The sequence below is a fragment of the Mesoplodon bidens genome, assembly GCF_964165515.1.
Source record: "Mesoplodon bidens genome assembly, chromosome: 20".
NCBI lineage: Eukaryota > Metazoa > Chordata > Mammalia > Artiodactyla > Ziphiidae > Mesoplodon > Mesoplodon bidens.
The window spans coordinates 35,139,526-35,161,563 of record NC_138181.1 but is presented as its reverse complement, the minus strand read 5'-3'; the positions used below and the strand labels follow the sequence as shown (position 1 = coordinate 35,161,563).

General features: G+C 44.9%; 2 protein-coding genes across 5 annotated transcripts in view; one reads left to right on the top strand and one right to left on the bottom strand.

Moving 5' to 3' along the window:
- The window catches only part of ANGPT2 (angiopoietin 2), a 55,708-nt gene extending 39,035 nt beyond the window's left edge, over positions 1-16,673 (bottom strand). For both annotated transcript variants that reach the window (XM_081221067.1, XM_081221068.1), the window contains exon 1: positions 15,738-16,673. In XM_081221067.1, the coding sequence (XP_081077193.1) occupies positions 15,738-16,025 (288 nt within the window). In that variant the 5' untranslated portion in view covers positions 16,026-16,673. The remainder of the gene's footprint in view (positions 1-15,737) is intronic.
- MCPH1 (microcephalin 1) overlaps positions 1-22,038 on the top strand; it is a 225,515-nt gene that overhangs the window by 136,255 nt on the left and 67,222 nt on the right. The window lies entirely within an intron of this gene.

The following is a 22,038-nucleotide window of genomic DNA, read 5'->3' as shown; positions in this document are numbered from 1 at the left end:
GGGCCTCTCACTGTTGTGGCCTCTCCCCTTGCAGAGCACAGGCTCCGGATGCGCAGGCTCAGCAGCCATGGCTCACGGGCCCAGCCGCTCCGCGGCATGTGGGATCCTCCCAGACCGGGGCACGAACCCGTGTCCCCTGCATCGGCAGGCGGACTCTCAACCACTGCGCCACCAGGGAAGCCCCAGGTCAACTTTTTTAACCTCAGATTTCTCACTGATAAAATGGGTATATAAATGCATTCTGTGCTACGTTCGTCTGAAAATCAAATGGGACGAATGAATCAGGGTTCCCAAGCTGTGTGCCAAGCCTCCCCAGGTCCCTGCAGCAAACTACTAAGAACACTGGGGACAGTTCAAATATTCAAGGGAAATCCCACAATATTTAACATCTGTCAGCTACTGGAAGAATTAGTAGCCCAAAGTAGCACAGTTTCAACACTATTAGATGGTGCCACTGGGCAAAGCTGGGTTTTTAGTGGTTTGCTGTTGTTAAAAGCAAGAGTGCTACAAGAGTCAGCATGGAACTTAAAATGGGGGTGGCAGTGTCCGACCCGATTCCCAAGTTTGAGAAGCTGGGCAGTGCCTAACTGGCAAACAGAGTCCATAAGTATTTGGGGTTACTTGAGTTTTAGAACATCCTGTATGGAACCTTGCATTTGGTAGGGTGTAAGCCCAATCCAGATACTGCCTTTAATTGCCCTATGATTTGATAATATTTATTGGAAAACCAGTAAATCAAAAAGACTTAGTAAATCATATAAGATCTTGATCAAGATGTGTACCTGAATAGTTTCCCAACCTCAGAAACCATTCAGAAAAACAGCCATGCTTCTCGCAAGCTTGTTGTTTGGCCCGGTGTCTGCTTTCAGGCTAACAACTTTTGTAAGCACCGTGCACTGGGGGAGAAAGCTTCTTAGAGCACACGGTGCGTGTGTTCTGTGGACGGCGTGGCTGCCTCAGGCCGATGTGTTTTTGGTGGTGCAGTGGAAGTACCGAATGCGTGCCAGTCTCACAAAAGTAACGTGGTCCATTTCTGCGTGTAATTTACAGTTTGCACGCTTGCCACCCTCATTCGTTCAAAGTTGAACTAGTTTTATGGCGCACAGAGAAGGCCAGCTTACTTGAACACCAAATGTTCAGTGTGATTCTTCAAACGCTTGTGGTAAAAGTACGAGGGACTTGAGTCATTTTCCCATAATTAGTTTCAGTTCTGTAGGTCTGCCCCGTCTCCCTAACCCTGCTGCCTTGCATGCACGTCCATTCCAATGGAAGCTAGTGGAAAATTCCTATCCCCTTTCACTCCACTGCCATGAGTTAAAAAAAGCATGTCATTCAGGATTGACTTTTTCTTCTGCAATGTTGAATTTTTACTCACCATTTGAAGGGGAAAAAAAATAATCATTTTAAGAGAGATTTCTCTATCAGTGAGGGGCGGGGCCCCAGCATCACTCTGAGCCACCAGAGGATGGCTGACTCACTTTGCTTCATCTTTAGGGGGTCGTGTATTTGTATCAGTGAGTGCTTTCTGAGGGGTAGTGTATGAGAGTGCAGCATACCACCTTGTCTTTTTCGGAGTCCCGTGACAGTCGTTCACACAAGTCACTTAAGATCCACGTGTCACTGAGCAGTCAGTGGGCACAACAGGCTCACATGCACGTGCGGCTGGGGAGTGAGGGCTCATACAGGAGATGGGAATGAGGGGCGAGGGCTCACACAGAAAGCAGGGAACAGCGGCAGAAGTTTTCCTATTGTTAGGGTTCACTTGTTTGTTTCAATCAAAATATGAGTCATCTTACCCCTATTTTTAACCAAAAATCACTGTGGTCACTGCTGTGATTTGGTCTTGACGCCTACAGGCCGGTTTAATTTTATCAGTGGTAGTGAATTCTTGAAAGCTTCCCTCAGTCGTAGAAATCTGGTTTCAAATTAACGTGGTCCACATGCCAGCTTAAACTTTGTGGCTTAGCGTTTTTGTTGAATCCCCTCGGTGGAAGGACCTACGTTGGAGTTTTGGCTGCTGTTTGGGACTCAGATTATGAGTGGTTGGCTCCACTGGAATCTTGGCCCTCTCCTGGAGTGACTCTGGGAGCATTTTGGCTTAAGGAGGCCAAAGATAGAAGTTAAATGAAGGTTTTTTCCCCAAAACGCCTATCCTGCATCCCAGCACTTTCAGGTGGTATGTGTAGACCTCTTTTAATTGTTCCTGAACCCCTAAACCATTGGTCTCCTGGAGTGAGATTGGCTTTGGGGGGGAGAAGTCCATGCTAGCCTTGGAAACCTCCTGAAAATGACAGTGGTAAACTCAGAACTGGGGTATGAACCCTCATCTTAATCCTTCTCCCTGGGGGCCACTAGCTCAACTCCGGCCGATCTCAGGGAAGCATCTCTTGGTTCTTCATGGCCCCGTTGCTATGGTCTTGGTGGTCCCCATAACTGCTCAGGAAGCAAGATCAGGCCGCCCACGTGGAGAGAGGAGCTGACATGCCCCATGATGCAGAAAGTACACCTAATGGGTTGTCATAACGATGACCGTAAGTCATATGTGTTAAAGTGTAATACCATTTAGAAAGATTTGAAAAAGGAAAAATCCTGGTGCTCCCAAAAGCAAGTGCCAGTCTGGAAAATGGTTTTGTTTAGAACCGCCTCTCTCTGATGCTGGGAAAGAAGGTGTTGTCAGGGGAGAGGCGAAGGTAAGGCCAGAGGGAATGGCAGGTCGTACTGGTCAGGCCTGTATTTTATGTCCAGGCTTTCTTTTCCACTGAATGTTTATATGGCTCCTTCTTTCCTCAGGTGTCTGCTGTACTATTTAATTATCTCTTTGTTAGCCTCCCATTGTAACCTTAACGGAATTATATGTTTGACCAGTACTTAAAACACTCCTCAGAAGTCCTTTCTGAGCACCTCAGGGATAAACACCAAGACCACTCTGCAACGTACGGAATGTTTTCTGAAGAGCAGGTTTCATTAGAAGGTAGATTAGTGTTGGAAATCGTTCAAGGAAGCTTTAAGTCAATCCAACTGTACAGGTTCCAAAGATACAAGAAAGACAATACACAATACTTGGGTTTGTCCAGTTGAGAAGTGTCAACTTCCCTAAAAGAACACAAGTATCCATCTATAATAATACGGTGGGCACATAAATTGTGTCATGCTCCTACAAGGAAACACTACACAGTAATGGAAAAGGGCATATTTTAAAACACACAACAACATGGATGAATCACAGAAATAATAATTTTTAAGAAAGACTCAAAGAGAATACATACTGTATTCCAATTACGTGAAGTACAAAACTTAGCAAAATTAACCTGTAGTGGCAGAGGGCAGAATAGAGGCCAGCCTTGAGAGGAGGGGCTTCAGGGTGGGAGGGGGAGGAGGGAGCCACCTGGTGGCCATTACTCAGGTGTGTACATCTATCATCAAGGTACACGCTTCGGATTTGTTAATCTTATTCTCAGTTATACCTCAAAAAAGAAGAAAGTGCTGGCTTCCATAAAACAGAGCCAGCTCAGAGTCTGAGGCATGTCTAAGCCAGCGTCTGAGTAAATGGGAAGCAAGGGCTGACCTGGTCCAGTGGCGTGTTTGGGGGAGCGGAGGTGTATGTGTGAATGGACCGAGTTCCTGCTCTTCAGAGCTTCTTATTTTGCCCGTCCCTTACTCCGACAGGGCTGTCTTGGGAAGAGTTACATTTCAGTTTCTTATTCACTTGCTTATTCATGAGTCCCTCGCTATGTCTGGAAACAGAGCCATGTGTGTGCCACTGTGTGCAGATTCAGCGGCCGCCATCTTGCTGTGTCCTGAGCTGCCAAAGGACGGCAGCTGCCATTTGTGCAGCGTCGCCCTCCTATGGAGGCTCAGATCATCCGGGTTTGACTGTTCTGCGTATCAGCCTCGGTTCCAGTCCTGAGAGTGAGAAAGCAGAGCTGGAAGGAGGTGGAACGGTGCTCGGAAACAGGACAGACGTGGGTTTAAATCCCTGCTCTAAAAGCTCACATCTCTGGAAGTCACTAGCAAGTCACTTAACATCTCAACACTTTTCAGCCTTCCCCGGGGTCCGTGAAAACAATAACATCAACCCAAGTTGGTCTTCTCGCCATTTCCAGTATTTGTTCTTCCTCCTGGCGGTGGACACACTCGGGGTGTGACCATTGTGTATAGTATCAGAATGGCAGGTGTTAGGGGACCACCGTGAAGTGATCCACACAAAAAGATGTGTTATTATAAGAAGCTCGGAAATAAAGAAATTATCCTAGTATCGCTAACTTTCTGCCATCTGATACCACTCTGAGCTTGAGTTTCTTCAAAAAAAGAACAGGGTATCTACCTTCAGTAGGCTGTCACGAGATTAAACGAGCTGATGTCACCAGGTCATGTGCACCTGGTAAATGCCAGCTGCTATGCTGACAACCGGCAGCATCCTGCCTCTGTCACTTTACAGTAACAACGACACCACCACAAAGGGGAGAAAGGGGCTTTCTCTGTTTTGAACTCTCGTGGCTGCTGTCATATGAACAGTGTCCTTTTTGCAAGAAGTCTGTAGACTTTCTAAAGAAACCAGCAAAGTATGCTGGCGTCCAAGGAGAGCCGAAAGCCCCCCCTTGTTTGGGAAGAGGTGAGGGAGTGGTGCTGGGCTATCTCCACAGCTGCTGTGGTTGACCTGTGTTCCCGGTTTAGGATTTTGAATCACTTAAAATTGGAATGGATAGAGAAAGGGTCCCAAATAAGTAGAGAGAGCTGTTTCTTCACCAGATATTTTTATCCTTTTTTCCCCCTCATCCAGAGACCATTTATTTTAATGGTAGTGGTATTTCAGGTGAGGAAGGGAAAGGAAAAGCAGCATACTATCAGACTACAACTGTAAAAGCTAAGTGGCATAGGGCAGGCTAATCATGTAGCAGTAAATAAACGATACATATTAAACATCGTCCAGTTAGAGGGAAAGCACATATAGATTTATTGTGCTTGTCATAACCGAGAAGGGAACCGTATTTGAAAATATGGACACTTAACTACACATCCCCAAATGAACAATTGTTTTTGAGGGGGTGGTGTTCTGATTAGTGTTGATTCTTTAATTTGTAATATAATTATCCCAACCGTCACTGCTTTTAAGAGCATTTCACTGTTGAAGTTAAGTTAAAACCAGTTCGGGTCAGGAATTCCTGTTACTAATACTTTCTTGAATTAAGACTGAATAAGTTTATTTTATTTTATTTTTTTAGGAAATTTAAGAACCTATTCCTTAGTAGCTAAAAATAATAAGGAATTTCATACACAAAAACCAAATGTTAAACATAGATAATTGGCTTGTGGTCGGAATCTGATTATTTTATGTTACTCAGCAAAATATCTTCTCTCCAGCAGCATTTTTGTACAAGTATTTCCCATTAAGACCATTTTGCTTAGAGAAATTTGAAGCTACATCTGTATGTAATAATTTTTCAAGATTCCAAAGACTAGATAGTAGTTAATAAAACTCAAAAGAATTCTTGAATTATCTTCAAACTAATGTTTATAATTATCCAGCAAATAAACAAGAGTTGATAATATCTTGTTGATTCTACAAGTCTAATGGCAGAGAAAATGCTTGCAGGAGCCCAGAGGAAACGATACCTCTTAGGAATTTTGAATCTTTTCTACCAAGATGTGCAGGTTGACTAGTTAACCCCAGACCACCCGCTGTTTAATATTCATATAGTTCCTGCCATTGTCTTCTATATAAAAACAGAACATACAGAAGAGTAACATTGCTCTTAGCTTACTGAAAGCTGAAGTGGTAATAATAAGTTTAACCATAAAGTCTGACTGTTTTAGTGGGCTCATGGCATTACCTGTAAGCACAATGGGGCACAAGTAGGGTGGTTTAGGAGAAGAAGCCACGTACGATTTTGGAGCTGAGTGTTTCTACAGAGAGGTACTCAGCCACCTGTTACAATCAGGGCCTTTTACAAGCACACTTAGCAGCTGTCCTTTTCCATGTTGAAAGGAAGTTCATTGTCTTACAGAGTGAAGATGTGCCTTGAGGTATAAAGTCAGATCATTTAACCTGATAAGACTGAGTGGAGTTACAATCTTTCATGTGAGATAATAGTACAGAACTTGATAAGCATGTTTCTGGTATCGTTATTAAAATGAATTATAATGATAGTCCCTGAGTACCGTGACATCTTACAGTTTCCAGCACACTTGTGCATTCATCATCCTATTTGAAACACATAATAATCCCCTGAGGTCCCTGCTGTGGGTAGGAAAACCTTAACGTTTCTGAAGGTACACTGTGAGGGTTTTAGCTAGTTAATAACTTAGTTGAATAATCAAGGTAAGGGGTCACTAAACAAATGTACAGTTCATCATGCTTTAAAAAAAAGTCATTTACTAAGTGAAAGAAGGCAATTTGAAAAGCCTACATACTGTGTGGTTGCAACTATATCACATTCCGGAAGAGACAGAACTATGGAGACGGTAAAAAGATTCGTGGCTGTCAGTGGTTGGAGGAGGTGGGGATGAAGAGGCGGAGCACGGAGGACTTTCAGGGCGGCGACACTGCTCTGCGTGGTTCTGGAATAGTGGATCCGGCGTCGGTACGCGTTCGTCCAGACCCATCGAACGTACGCCACCAAGCGTGAACCCTGATTATCGGCTGTGGACCCTGGGTGATGACGTGTTCGTTGATTGTAACAGATGTACCATCTGGTGGGGTCATTGGTAACCGGGAGGCTGTACGTGTGGGGGGCGGTAGGGAGCACGTGGGAGATCTCTGTACCTTCCCCTCACTTTGGCTGGGAACCTAAAACTGCTCTAAACAATTCAGTCTTTTTTTAAAAACTACCTAAAACTGCTCTAAACAATTCAGTCTTTTTTAAAAAACTATCATTTGCTACCTATAAGGAGGAACAAATGAAATGAAAAGCTTGCATTCCGTAGCTTCAGCCTGCACCAGTTAACCTAGCCAGCTCTCCCTGGCTGTATCGTTGTTTCTTGGAGACACAGAGACGCAGGAAAATAACAAGCCCGCCCCAAGGCACGCTTGTTAACAGTGATGGCATGGACTTCACGTGTAAACACGGTTTCTTTTAGATTTAGATTTCTTGGAATCTGACCAAGTGTGTCCAGGAGATCTCTTCTTTTGGTAGAGAACCGCTTTATTCCAAACTCAGGAGAGCGGGAACACATCATTCCCTTTGCTGTAGTTTGGCTCAGTTCCTGGGGCTGCCTTGGGCCAGAAGTGAAACCCCTGGAATGGTCTCAGTTTTTTTCACCTCTGTCCTTTTGCTTCAGGGTGGTGGTCTTGAGGGCCCCAGAGGCTCCCCAGACAGAGGGAAGGGAGCAGCTCCTGGTGTAGGAAGACTGTCAGACTCTAACTGTCCTTACCAAGTCCCACACGACTCAGCAGGTTATACCAAAGGGCGTGGCCTGCTTCCTGAGGGTTCATGACATTAGACACCTTTGCTGTTGACCCCAACCACCAGGGTGTGCTTCTGGCGGCCAAAGTGGAAATCTCCCAGGTGAAGCATGCTCAGACCATTCCTGAATGTTAATTAGTGACATACAGAGGCTGACCCACAATTCGGTTTAACCTTCATCCCCGCAATTTGCTGGAACTGTCACAATGAAGGTGCTAATATGTATGTCCTGAGTACTTGTCTTAAGATGGGGAGATGTCAGTGGCAGGTGTCACCAGGCTAATCAGTAGATTAAGTCACCCCGGTGGAATAGTCCCTCTCACATCAAGAAGACTTAATATGTGAGAAAGTGTTCATATGGTCTAGATAGAATGTAACAAAATCGAGAAATGGAGAGGTTGAACGCTTGCTTCCTTTTAAGGCTTGATTAATATTCTCTACCTAAAAGACCAATAACTATTGTGAATATTCAGCACATACAAGCCATGGAAAACTCTAGGAAACTGTGTCAACACAATAAAATAGTGTATTTCCCAAGACCTCTGAATATCTCTTCCCTTAAAAATCACCATTGTCCATGAAAAAATACAAAGTCACATATTTTTTAAATGACAGGTTATATTCTTAATATGTACACTTAGTTTGCTTGATTGCTAGTTTTTTAAGTATTAAACATTGGAAGTGAATACTTGGTAGTGTTAAGTTGTCAGGTTGATAGAAAGATTCTGAAAGTAATTCTCAGCCGGGTAGAAGGGTGCTCAAAGGAAGGAATGAGGCTGATTTTGGAGGAAAGTAATTACCGGCCAGGCACCCCCCAGGCGGGTCCTACAGAGGTTTTCATTAGGTTTGAGTTGAATTGCCAGGATAATGGTTTTAGCTGGTTGAAAGGGTGATGATGGTAAAAGGATCAGGCCCACTTCTCAGAGATTTCTAGTGCATTTCACATCTTTCGTCAGCGGTGCATGCCAAGATCAGGATAAGAAAGAAAGGTGATTTCATGGGCAAAATATCTAATTAAAATATTAATTTAAAGACAGACAGCTAGCACACCTGACTTTCAGTTCAGGTGGCTGAGAAGAGCTCATCCCTTTATTTTCAAACCATATGTAAAACAGTCATTTTAATCCTGGTAAATGTGGAAAGTTTTATTCTAAAACAGTACCCATGAATTTTTTTTTTACTGTAATCGAAAGATTACATCAAATTGTTGAGCTTGACATTACTTTCTCATTTTAAACATTAACAGCATGACGTCAAGGTATTTTTGTTTATATCTATTTGTAGAATGCTAAATGAGAGATACACCCTAGTTGTTTTTTAAAATCAAATAGAGTGTAGGGCAGGTCACACGTTACTTTCCAGGGACTGAATTTTATTTGCCTGGACTTTCAGGTGGTCCTGGGAAATTCAGGCTGTCACCTTCAGTCTAGTTCCAGAGAAGGGTTGTTACTGTACGGTTTGTAAGAATTTGTGTACTTTCTCTTGGTTATGATATAGTTTGCTTTTACTCTTCTGAACTACAGAGTGGAATTTCATGTGATTACTTTACACACAGGATATTCCCGATTGCTTTTTTTTTTTTTTCTTTGCAGCTTTGGCACCAACCCCACATAGGAAGGATTGCGAATGTTACCTGATGACCAGGTTGTCCGCAACCTGGTTGTGCCCCAGAACACCTGTGCTTGTCCTAAGACAGGACTCACAGGTGGTGGCAGTTGCCTCTGTTACTGACTTGGGATGTCAACCAAGTTACTTAACCTCTCAGACCCTCTTCTTTTTTTATTGTTAATAAAATAGATAGGCTTCCCTGGCGGCGCAGTGGTTGAGAGTCCGCCTGCCGATGCAGGGGACATGGGTTCGTGCCCCGGTTCGGGAAGATCCCACATGCCGTGGAGCGGCTGGGCCCGTGAGCCAGGGCCGCTGAGCCTGCGCGTCCAGAGCCTGTGCTCTGCAACGGGAGAGGCCACAGCAGTGAGAGGCCCGCGTACTGCACACACACACAAAAAAAAGTCATCCCTGTATAGGCATATTTATGTACTGAGTAGTAAGGTGCTTATTTCAGAATGCTGGAATTATACATAATGTTTTTAATGCATGTTCTGTATATGTGTTATTTCCTGAGATATCCACCTATTACTGATGGCTTTGGTGATCAGGAAAAATGAGCCTTCTGAAGTAGTTTCAATTGATTGTCCTTTTGTAAAAGAGGTTGCAGCGGAGTGACCACACTGTCTGGCGCTGCTCCCCTCTCCCCTCACCCTCCAACGCTCCCCATCTCCCGCACCCGCTCGCCTGTCTCGTTTCACCCGATGTTCTGTGGGGCGCTTATCACCTTCTGACCCACGCGTTCCAACAGGATGCGGTGGTGTAATGCCGCGTATCCCCACCAGGGCAGACCCTAGTCTTTGTATTCGCGCCAAGCACCTAGAGCACTGCCTGGGCACACATGGGCCTTCAGTAAATATTTGTTGAACAAATAAATGAACTTCAGTGATGCCTGCCCTGAACTGGAAACACCCCAAAAGGAGTGGGAGTGGTAGAGCAGTGTTCACCCATTTATGTTAACGAGCTAAGAACTAACACAGTATTCAGATTCACTCACACTTCTCCCAGTGATCTTCTGCGGTCTTTCCAGCCCCATGGAAAAGTCTGCTTTTTGTCAGAGGAGGGATGTGCGTGCTTTTCCGTGTTTGTTTTTCCTCTCTGGGTAACCCATGCAAGACTCCTACACTGCAGAGCACACTGATATTCCCTGACCCGTGTTCATGAGTGATTTTTAAATAGGTGGGATTATATCCACCATGTCTGTGTTCTAGAGGTGTTTCTGGGACTAAATGAGGTAAGGTATGGAAAGTGCTTTAAAATTATTCAGTGCCACTTGATTGCCATCCCCCAATAACTACTATTGCTTTAGTGATAAAAGTGTCACTGGAAAGTTGACTGGCTCTCTTTTTATCAGAAAAGTTCTAGAAAAATTTAGAAGAAAAATATTATCAGTTTCCTTCAAGTCAAAGAAGGATGTAGTGAAAAGAGAAAAAAATATATATATATATATACACACACACACACATACACAGTGGACCCTTGAACAACATGAGTTTGAACTGCACGGGTCCTCTTATACCCAGATTTTTTTCAATAAATACATACTACAGTACTACACAATCCACAGTATTTAGTATATATATATATATGACATATATAGATAGATAGATGACTCATATTTATATTATATTTTATAGGTATAGATGTGTATAATGTTATATAATATATACTTTTTGTATACATTTATAATAAGTATGTATACATATATAATTATTATAAGTATATATGTTCATAGTTATTATAACAGAGAATAGTTTGATGAGTTGTCACTATCAGTAAGTAATATAGATGCTCTGCAAACTATGAGCATCTGATCTGGAAACAATCTGCACATGTTCATGATTCATTGCCTATACCCTCTTGATCTCAACCCAGGAAATCCACAGCTGTCCAGGCCCTGGTACCATTTGGTGTCCAGACTATGGAACAATATAAGCCACCTCCTTTTTGTCAAAATAGCCATCCCATTTACTGCTCCCTTTCCTGTGTTGATAGGTGATAGATTCCATCACAGGTAGTCTCTCCTTTTTCTCCTTCCCCGCATGTCTCCTTTTCTCTCTAATACATACACACACCCCTTTAGTCCATATTCTCCTTTTCCTTAGTCTTCCAAATTTTGCTCTTTTCCCCTAAATAAAATCTTTCTTTCAACCTCTTTTCATGTCACTTGTGAGCCAAAAAGAAAAAAAAAGATTCTGATCACTGTATAATACCACTGTACAGGTTTTAAGAAGAAGGAAATTCATTCATTTTGATATTAAATTTGTCACAGTAAAGGGCTAGTATACATCTCTAAGTGTTCATCTTGAAGAAAGGGGCTGAAGTTTAAGAGGAAGGAGAATTTACATCCTATCTTCTACTGTTTTAAAGGTTTGACTTTGTAATTTTACATGGCCCATATATTACTCTCATATTTTTATTTTATTGTTAAGTTATCCATATGGTGGTAGGGTTGATTGGAACTGTTGTTCTTGAATTAAAAATATACAAAGTTTCAGTTATTTTATGGATTAAAATAAGCACTATTTTAACCCATAAAAAAAATGGGCCAGCTTGAGCATCTGATCACCATTTGTAAGATTAGTATCCTCTTCAAGTTCCATATAGTACAGTAACTGGCTTACAGATAAACTCCTGGATTACAACCTGTTTGTAAACTGTAGAGGACCATATTGGTTAAAATCAACCAATTTTCAAAATACAGTAAGGAGACTATATGGATTATCTAGTGTCTAAACAGAAAGTCAGATATGATGGAAGGTGTATGCACAAGCCCGTTTCCTACTTCGTGACTGCAGGCAAGTCTTCATCTCCCCACAGTGTGACACCTGCATAGTTAACCCAGGATGTCAGACAGCCCCGTTCAATAAGCAGAGGCCACTTGACCATGGAAAACAAATACTGTATATATACTATATATATATAATATAATCTATATATTGTATATGCATATCTTATATAATATATGTAGTACGCATATATTGTACTATACTTCGTACATAGTATATAGTAAACAGTATATTAAACTTGCATTTTCCAACCTTAAATATGTGTACTTCTCTTACCACAGTGAAACTTTAATCATCTCTGCCTTCCTTACAATAATGATATTAATAGATAATTAAATAATAGTAATCATTTTCTTGCAGTCTTAAATAGAAGGTTTAGTCAGCCTATCTGAATGCACAGAATTTGCTTCTAACACTAAGCACAATCATGTTTCATGATTCAGGAGACAGCAAGGCAGTACAGGAATGGTGGGTTTATTCCAATACTGTAGTAGAACATTGGCTGTGGATACAGTGGGAGGTTTTTTCTTTCCTTTGTTGAACCAAGCTCTGGTTTGTTTGTTTATTGTTTGTTTGTTTGGATATACAGCTAAGGAGTGTTTTGCCACCACACACACACACACACACACACACACACACAGTCAGTCAGTCAGTCAGTCAGTCAGTCAGTCAGTCCCTGGCAGGGGTGGGGAAGGGGCTGACAGTCTGAGTTCATCTGAGCTTCTCACCATCAGTTTTTCCCACTGACAACAGTTTTGTTTTTAGGAGCAAAACTGGATTGTTCCCTGTACATCAGCTGATGAATACTTCTCATACTTTATTAAAAGGATATAGTAGTATTAATTTTAAAGAAAGAAAAGGATCTCAATTCACGTTTACAGCTCCCAGCCTGTGCTTCTGTCGTGCAAAAAAATAATAAGTAGGATTACGAGGAAATGTTTACATCAACTTAACAGGCATTAGCTTTATTTTTCAAAACCCTGTTTTAAAGCACAATAGACTTTGCAGTTGTTGATAACCCTAAAGTATTCATCAGTGTGAAATAACTGTTTATTTCCTTTCCCTGTTTCTTCTGATCGGGAAAAAAAGAAAAAATCTAGTCTCCTAGCAAGATCCAATCCATTTTGCTACGTTCTTTGTCAGTTTTTATAAAGTGTGTTTACTCTCACGGGGGCAGAGGTTTGGAATAGTTGCAGGATTGGCAGGGGAATGGGACATACAGTGTTTTTAGGTCACTGTGGTGTATTTGGCGTCCTAACTATCACGATTTATCTTGTCCTTGTTTAACCGCTAACCAGAGAGCGAGCCTTCACTGTATTGTCCCATTCATGTTCTTCTGCACTCATTCAGAATTCCGACACTTCCTTTGCCTGGCAGACCAAAGGGGCAGAGTGGCATCTTTTGATGATGCGCGAAACAGCTTTTCTTAGTCCAGGCTCCTGGCCGATGCTAACCACTCAGACGCTGAAACGCTAGTCATCTACCCTGAGGTTAACCAGAAACTTGGTCTTATTTTCCTTCTTGACAAGTTTTCTTAAAACCTTAAAAGTGTTTTGTTTTTTTTTTTCCCCCTCTCATTTTTAGTGTTGATCAGGGAGAGAAAGGAAATATGGAATCATAAAAAGCAGCCCTAAAGAAAAGGAAATATGCAAAACACAGAATGGTGCTTTTTCTTTCTGTCATAATCTATCAATAGGGGTTTGATTGTGATGTTGATCATTGTGGCTTATCTATCATCCCAGTATATATTATTTTCTCCCTTATGAGAAAAGCAGTGTTTATTATCACAGGTGACAAAACACAGGAATAAAAAACAAGCAGAGAGGTTACATTCAATCACTTTAGGTGGGTTTCATGTTTGCTTTTTGCCTTCATTCCCAAACCAGAAGCCAGTAAACCAAGTGAGAGCACAAACTGACATTCTCAGGTGCACGTTACCCAAGGGCCCACAGGACAGGTGCTAAGCCCGTGAAAAGATAAACATGAAGTCATTCTTGGTGATATTTAGCTAGATGGCTAAAGAAAGAATTTAGAAATACCATTGTGCTACTGTTCAAATATTTACTGATTGAACCTGGAAAGGAAAAAATGTTGGTCACCTCCTGTAGAATTCCTTGTCCTTTTCCTTCTTAAACAGCGTCTCAAAGAGCAAAAAGAAGGGGGTTATTTATCTGGGAAAGAAATACGAGCTCTGTATATGGGGTTTCAGGTATACCTAATGTGGGCTTCATTAAGCAAATACAACTTAGCGGTCTTGATTTGGCAAAACATTCTTCTCTGTTCCTCAACTGTTTATTTTACGAGATGACTTACCAGTCGGGCAGATTAGAATGTTTACTACGAATGACGTGGCTTTCATCTCTCACCGTGGCCGTCAGCCCTGGCATTAACCGTGCCATGGGGAGCGTGACAACTCAGGGAGAAATGGGAAGTCAGAGTGAGCAGTTGTTGAGGATAGTTTGTCTTCCAAATATTCGAACCTGTGTTGCTGCATACTTTTTAAGTTTAACAATATTATTTGCACATCTATGAATTTTAGGAGATTTTTAAAAGCACCACAGGGAACTTGTTAGGAAAAGAAAGAAAATTACTGGAGAATTTGCTCAGAAGGGATAGTGCTTATAGATACAACTGGTGAGTTTCATATTACAGGGCGAGTCTTTTTGATGCGTTTTTGTTGTTTTCTGTTCTTTGATTTGAAGCGACCCCTCTTGTTACACTGAATGCAGTGCCCAGGGCTTTCATTCATCTCAGCTCGGGACCAGAGTAATAACTTGGTCATTTCCTCTCTGAAGGTAGGAGAGCTAATGAGAAACACAGATTCGGAGCCAAGATCTATTCTGAGATTAAGATAAGGTGTCCTGACAGAAGGTTTATGGTGAAATGAAAGACAGGGGCAAAGTTTTGAATGAGGGGAATCAGCTTGTTGTTAAAGTTCCCATATGGCTTTAAACCGTCACGTTCTCTGCTGTGTAAGCGTTGTGATGTGATGTCATTGTAATAGTTAATGATTAATCTATTTATTGCAATTTGTCTAAACCTCCTGCAGAATATATAGAGTCCACATCAAGCAAAACTCCAGGGTGATTTTGGGGTTTGTATAAATAGCTTTACATGTGAAAACGATGGCTTGTAAAAGAAAACCTGAGCTTTCAGTGTCCTATTTGAGTTAAACTCTCTATAAAAAGCCTGAAACAGTGGGATCGTGGTAACCCCGCTAACATGACCGTCTTGCCACGGCATAACTGCAGCAAAATGCCCTGCACGCCTGCCCCACGAGGGGTCACCTTCAAAGCCCGTGGTGGAACTGAAGGGGCCACAGCGCCGAATCCCCTCGGACGCTTGGAAAACCCACCCCTACCAACAAGTGACAAACCCTCGGGATAAAGCCCCCCAGGTTCTGAGAGATGGAAGGTCTGCTTTATTTAATTTCCTCTTGTTTACCAAGAGCCCCAACCTATTTTAGTAAATACATTCAGGAAATTGGTAAAGCACTTCACTCCATCCGTTATGGATCGGTAACTAACGTGATTGTCAAGTTTTTCCGGGCTCCGTCACTGCCCTTGCTCACAGCTTCCCTCCCGTGCCTGCAACCGGTTCTATAACGTCCCTGGTAAAAGGATGTCACCGAGTTTAAAGTACCTGCACAAACAGAACAGCCTACACGTTGTGCAGAGAAGTGCGCTTCCTCCGTGCATAAGGACTCCTGACTTAGAGACTTCCCTCCATTGATCCTGGCACTCCCTTCCAGTGAGATCCTTGTCACTTTTCACCCCCGACCACTTTACGCGCAGGACAGACCGCAGCAAGTGGCAGCTCATGCGGAGGCGTCCGCCACCAGCCCTCTCCTGCGCTCATCGCCCCCCGTCCCGCCCCCGCCAGGCTGGCTGTGCAGCCCGAGCCGGTCGGGGCCGTGCACGAGGGAGTGGCGGCTCCCTACCTTCATGAGCCACTGGGTGTTGTTCTCCATGATGTTCTCCAGCAGCTGGAGCCTCTGCACGGAGTCGTCGTAGTCGAGCGGCGCGTCCCGCTGCACGGCGTTGGGCACGTAGGCGCTGGAGGGCGAGCGGCAGTTGTCCATCTCCGGCAGCAGGAACGTGTAGCTGCAGGAGCCGTGCTGAACCTGATACTGCCTCTTCCCGATGCTGTCCATGCTCTTCCGAAAGTTGCTATAGGCTGCGGCTACGAGCAGATCACAGCTCAGAGTAAAGAAAACAAGCTGCCACATTCTTTCTTTCTGTCGGTAATAAACCACCAGCTCAGCAAACTTCAAGGCGCATGAGACTCCCGGGCGCTAAGCTGCCCTCTCAGACACGGGGCTCTGCGGCCATGGCTCAGGGTCCATCAGTGAAAGTCTCCTCTTCCCTCCTTTCCCGGCAGTGACCTTGATTTCTAGTGCCGTCTTCTCCCCGGTCCCGCAGCAAACTGTCAGATTGCAGGAGGAAGAATAATCCTCCCTCGTGAGGGCTGCATTCGCCTTACGGATCAGCCTCAATGCTCCTTTGTCTCTCTTCCCCCAGATTCTGCGGTGTCAGGATCCGAATCAATCACTTTCCTTTCCTTATATGATAAGTTGATAACAGCAGCCAGACATGTGTAGCTGGCTGCTCCGCCCTCCCGGCTTGTCCGTTATCTTCCTGTAGGGGGGTCACTAGCCAGGCCACAGGAAAAATCTCTGCATGATGTGTATGTCCAGCCAGGACTGTATGCTGCAGAAACCCTCTGGGAAAAACCGATCAGTTACAGGACCCCTGGGTATTGCAGAGGCACCACCCTAATTGAGTATTTCCTAGAGAGAGCTTGTGGGTCTCTTGTGTCTGAAACTGATTTCACAGTGCTAAGCTGGTAAAATATCTGGGGCAATAACTTTAAAGTACAATGAAAGTTCCTGTTTTTTCCTTTAGGAATAAAAATACTACAAATATGTCAGGACTTTGGTTTATTTTTGTTATTACAAACAAAGAGGAAGGAGTCTCGCTCTTGTAAACGCTTTGCCTTTTCATAGGGAAAATAGTTTCGTTGGTATTACTTGATTTTTGAACCATCAGCCAAGTATGCAAAACTTTCATCTTAAAACAGTGGGATAGGAACATCTCGCTTTATTAAATCGTGTTAGGAAAATCAGTTTCTGAGCTCTGACATTTCATCTTTTAAGCAAAATATCCACTTCAGTATTCAAAGTAAACTTAAAATATACTGGACTGTTTAATGGCCCGCTAAATTATAATCCATAGAGAAATCAGAATTTAAATAAGAGGAGGTTGAGAGAGGCATACCTAAACTTCTCCTTCGCTAGGTCAGGATTTGCTCAAATCCTGTCATTTTGTAACACATTACAGGATCAATTACATCAGTCCCGCTCAGTGTTGGACTCAGGCGAATCACTTCTTTTTAGTTAAGCTATAAAGCCCTCATCTGTCAAATTCAGGGGTTGCATTAACTCCCAAGATTTTTCTGTTTCAATTCTGTGGCTCCATAAACCCTCCAGGGTACTTCCTTCAATGGCTGAAGCTTAACGCTTCGGAGATTGACAGTGTGCTTACTCACCAGCCAGCTTGTGCAAGGAGGCGGCCGGGTGGGGGGGACGGCTTGGAGCCCTTGCGGTGGTCTCAACGCCTCAGTGCACAAGGTTTCTCTCCAGGCAGCGGCAGCCTGTTCAGCACTGACCTGATGGGCCTCATCCATCCACAAAGCCAGGGTCGGTCTAATCATGCAAGATCAGATTTCAGGGGACTTTATGATTTTAATTCTTGGATGACTGAGATTTGTATAGTGAATTGTTTCAAGAGACCTAATAATTTTACCTTTAAAAACGTACCTCCTGTGCACGGCCTGACTCTGAGGTTACCTCCAGAGCAGGGGTTCTTGACCCAAGGTCCCCGGACAGAACTCCTGGGGTCCACGAACTTCGACAGGAAAAGACATCTTTATTTTTCACTGAAGTCTCACTGAAATATAGCCCTTCTTTTAGCTGTGAATAGGTCAGAAACAACAGTGGTCAATAGCTATGGCTTTCTCACAGATAGGAATTGCAGATGTTTTTATTACGATATCTCAAGCTATTACGTGCACTCAGCACTACATTGTCATTTGATCTATCCCAAGATCCTGTTATTTAATCTCCAAATAAAACAGCCCGTGTCATTTTCTGAGAAGGGGTTTGTAGACTTCCCCAGACTCTCAAAGGGCTCAGTGGCTCAGGAAAGCTAGAACCTGATTCTGGCACATGGTTTCCACTAAAGGAACGAATTAAAGATGATATACTCATTCAGACTGCTAACTGTAGGTGGACGCATGTAGGATTTGAGGTGGGACCAGTGTTAGAACCCTGATTCACTGAGATCTGAAGCAAATGCTTAACTTCTCTAAGCCTCAGTGTCCCTACTTGTGAAATGAGCTGGTTCTTTCTCAGTAGCGCCTTTAGAGTTATAATGATACGGACTAATGCATGTTACTTAGGAGTATTACTCTCCTTTCTTTATCAGCACTTCCCATTAAGTGAAAATCAGTTCTTGCACCATCAGATATTATAACTGTGTTATTCTCTGGCTGAACATGAAGCAGAAACATGGGGCGCACCTCTTTTCTTCTAAGTTTCTTCCTCGTCTGGAAGCGCATAGTATAAGGCATTAATATTGCATATGTGGTTTTAAAAATCATCCATCTGCCTCCCAGGCAGATATGGTGGTTTAAAAAGAAGCCACAGCGGGCTTCCCTGGTGGCGCAGTGGTTGAGAGTCTGCCTGCCGATGCAGGGGACACGGGTTCGTGCCCCGGTCCGGGAAGATCCCACATGCCGCGGAGCGGCTGGGCCCATGAGCCATGGCCGCTGAGCCTGCGCATCCGGAGCTTGTGCTCCGCAACGAGAGAGGCCACAACAGTGAGAGGCCCGCGTACCGCAAAAAAAAAAAAAAAAAAAAAAGAAGCCACAGGAAGAGCGTGTACCACAAATACTCCTTGTCTTCTGGGTACTGGGGAACATGACACAGTGTCAGACATAAATAAGCAAATAGAGGGAGGGAGACCCCCTCACCAACGGGCTGTGGTGAGAGGATGGTGAGAACAGCCAGCAGGAAGACAGCATCGCTTCCAAGGGCACTGGTCCTGCAGGCAGTTGGCTTGGATGTTCCTTACCCATCCTCTCAAGGTCAGATGTGCGGTGAGCAGCTCTTTGTAGGCACCTAAATGGGAATTCTTACCCAGGAGTTGGGGGGAGGCTCTAGCTAGACCAGGGCTTGGCAAACGTTCTCTGTAAAGAGTCAGATAGTAAATATTTCAGGTTTGCGGGCCACACGGGCTCTGTCACAACGACTCAAATCTGCTGTCATGGCATAAAAGCAGCCGGAGACAGTCCACAAACGATGGGAGGTGGCTGTGTTCCAACAAAGCTTTATTCATGGACACTGAAATTTGAATTTATTATAATTTTGACATCATGAAATAGTCTCTGGATTTTTGTCAGCCTTTTAAAAATGCGAAAACCATTCTTAGCTCACTGGCCGTTCCAAAGGGACCACGGGCTGTAGTCGGCTGACCAGAGGGAGTCGCCAGGGGCTGTGACATGGTCGCAAGGCCACTCTCAAGGCACAGCCGGTGTAGACAGGGAGCCTCCCGTGTCTCGAGCACCGCCCGGCTTCTTCAAGAGTCGAGGAGTGTGAGACAGGCCAGGGAAAAGGGACTTAGGGAAGGAGCAGGAATGTTTGACCACAAAGACTGTGCCACTTCGAAGCTGGATCGAAACTGCAAGACGAGGCAGATGCACTAGGAGAACGGACCCCAGGGTGCACATCCCACCTGTGCAGGGACAGCGCGGGCAGGGTCCCAAGCAGAAGCCGATGCCTTCCGTAGTCAGGGCCGGACACGGGGCCGAAACGAGGCGTCACTGAGGAAGCATAGAGGAGATGCTCCAGTCCGCTGTGGCCAACGTGGGAGAACCAGTGGGAGACCCCAGATGGGGGCAGAGCTGGGTGGGGGGCTCTGAGGGCAGACCGGCGCGAAGACCGGCCCCCCTCGGTTACGGACCACCACCCCCCCCCGTACTTGTTTGTTTCCTAAGCACCAGGCAACTGGCAGCTGCAGGCTACTTCCATCCAGGCCTAGGGATGGAGGCTAAACACAGCCTTGACTGTGGTTCTCAGAGCTGTTCAGTTTCAAAGAGAATCTTGAGTTTCCTTCAATGACTTGCTGACAGGACCGCTAAAGGCAGATGGGGCTATAAAACGAGAAATATTATCACAGCCTTCCCCAAAGCTGCCTTCCTGCCCAACCAATTTTTTTTTTTTTTTGTCCAAACAGCTCTGCCGAACAGCTGTGTGTGGTGCTGTTTATTTTCTTAATAACGTTTGTTTTCTCCCCCGTACTGTATGTCATCAGCTGAAATTTCAGAGGCTTCCATTTAATCACCTTAGCACGCACGGCCTCAAGTTCTCCTTTTCCGCTTTGCCATCATGAGGTAAATCTTCATTGGATGGCGCCAAAAAGACCACGTGACCCTCTTCCCTGAAAGAAAGAGGTCAGCCTTACAGAGAACTTTGACGAAGGCCCCTCTGCCCTGTGGAACAGAAGGCTTAACGTGTGGTAAAAGCCCAAGCATCTCCCACTGGTCATGGCCCCAAAAATGTAGGTCACATGTCGACGTGGATCCACTTCTGTCTGGATCATGGCATCCGACTGACCCCAACCTTCCAGAGGCTCCAGGTCACCCAGAGCCACCTGTGAGGCTCTCTCTGTGTAAGGGTGGCCCTGGAAGCCAGAAACCAAGCTATGGTGCCAACCGTAAAGCATTGCAAAGTGGGGCAGCCCCCAAGGCGTGGAGCACCAAACAGGATTTGGGGGGGCCTGCATGACTTCTGCTCTTTCCAGGGAGCCAGTTTAATACTCAGTATCTACCGGAATACGTATACGGGCGGACGAAGGAAGCGATGGAAGTGGACCGGCTGGCCCAGGGAGGCGGGGCTGAGGGCGTTCCTGCCTTCTGAGGAACCAGCATCGTGGCAGCTGTCCCCGTTGAAAGCCCGTAGCTAATTGGAAAATATGGGGTCACCACTCAGACGTGCTTGGAGAGGCACACTGGTCTCCCGCATCTATTGACGTTCTGTGCCAGGGTCTTTCTCCATCACATCTGGGCACGTCCCCGGACTCGGTCTCACACCTGCCCGGTCACCATCACGCAGTGCAGTGACCGCCGTCCTATCACCACTGGCCGCAGCCCTTGGAGACAGTGACTGGGGCCAGCTCCGGGGCCGGCACGGGCTTAAGTTCTGGAAAGTGCTGTGTTGATGTAGGAGTTCTCAGTGCCGACATAGCCCACGAAGTGAGGCTGGGGCGCTCCTGGGCTTTGGCCGTTTTCAGGCCGTTGGGCTACTTGGGGTTCCAGGCCCCTGGCAGGCTGGGGCCGGAGGGGCTTTAGCGGCATCTCACTCATCTGCCTCCCTGTTCCGGCCTCTTTAAAAGTGGCTAAATTAGATCAACATGTTTACAACTTAGAGTGCAGCGCACGGGGAAACCATTAGGAAGTTCACTGGACATAAAATTGTTGCTGAAGGAGAAGTTATTCTTACGGCTTTTTTTTTTTTTTTTCCGAACTGTGGGCAGCAGCTAATGAGAGCTGGAGAAGCAGCAGCCACGATGGGCAAAAAGGAGAGAAAGGCAAAGGAGGGAGGGAGGGAGAGGGGAAGGGAAAAGGAAAAGGAAAAAATGAGTATTGCAGCTTCCGAAAGCAGGCTGCCTCCGTGGTGATTCACAGAAGGGCTCTTTCCACTGCATTCTGATGTTTGTCGAACTGAACCTGAAGAACCGCAGGTGGCGTCTGGAGCCGTTTTGCAGAAGCTTTGGCGCGGCCTCTCCCCAGAGCTACTGACCGCGTGGAACCGGTATTAAACCCTGAGTCTGGCGGGCTGCGAAGGATAATCCCCAGCCGTGGGATTTGAAAACAGTACCAAAGAGAAAGCCCCTTAAAGTTACCGTAAAAACAGGAAAAAGAGTAAAAGCGTAAATATCAACACGCACACGTGTAGCCGTGGAAGGTAAATCTCGCCCCTACGACGGACGTGGAAACCACGGCTCCGTGAGGCCAGATGACAAGGACTCCGTGAGACTTGGCTTGTGCCTTTCTTTTACATTCATGGATTTAAGGAGAATTTAAAGCAATGGGTTTCTTTACCCCGCTTTTACCATGGCAAAGATCAACCTTCTTTGGAGACGCTGGCTGTCGCCTCTGTGCTGCACAAACACACACCCCGG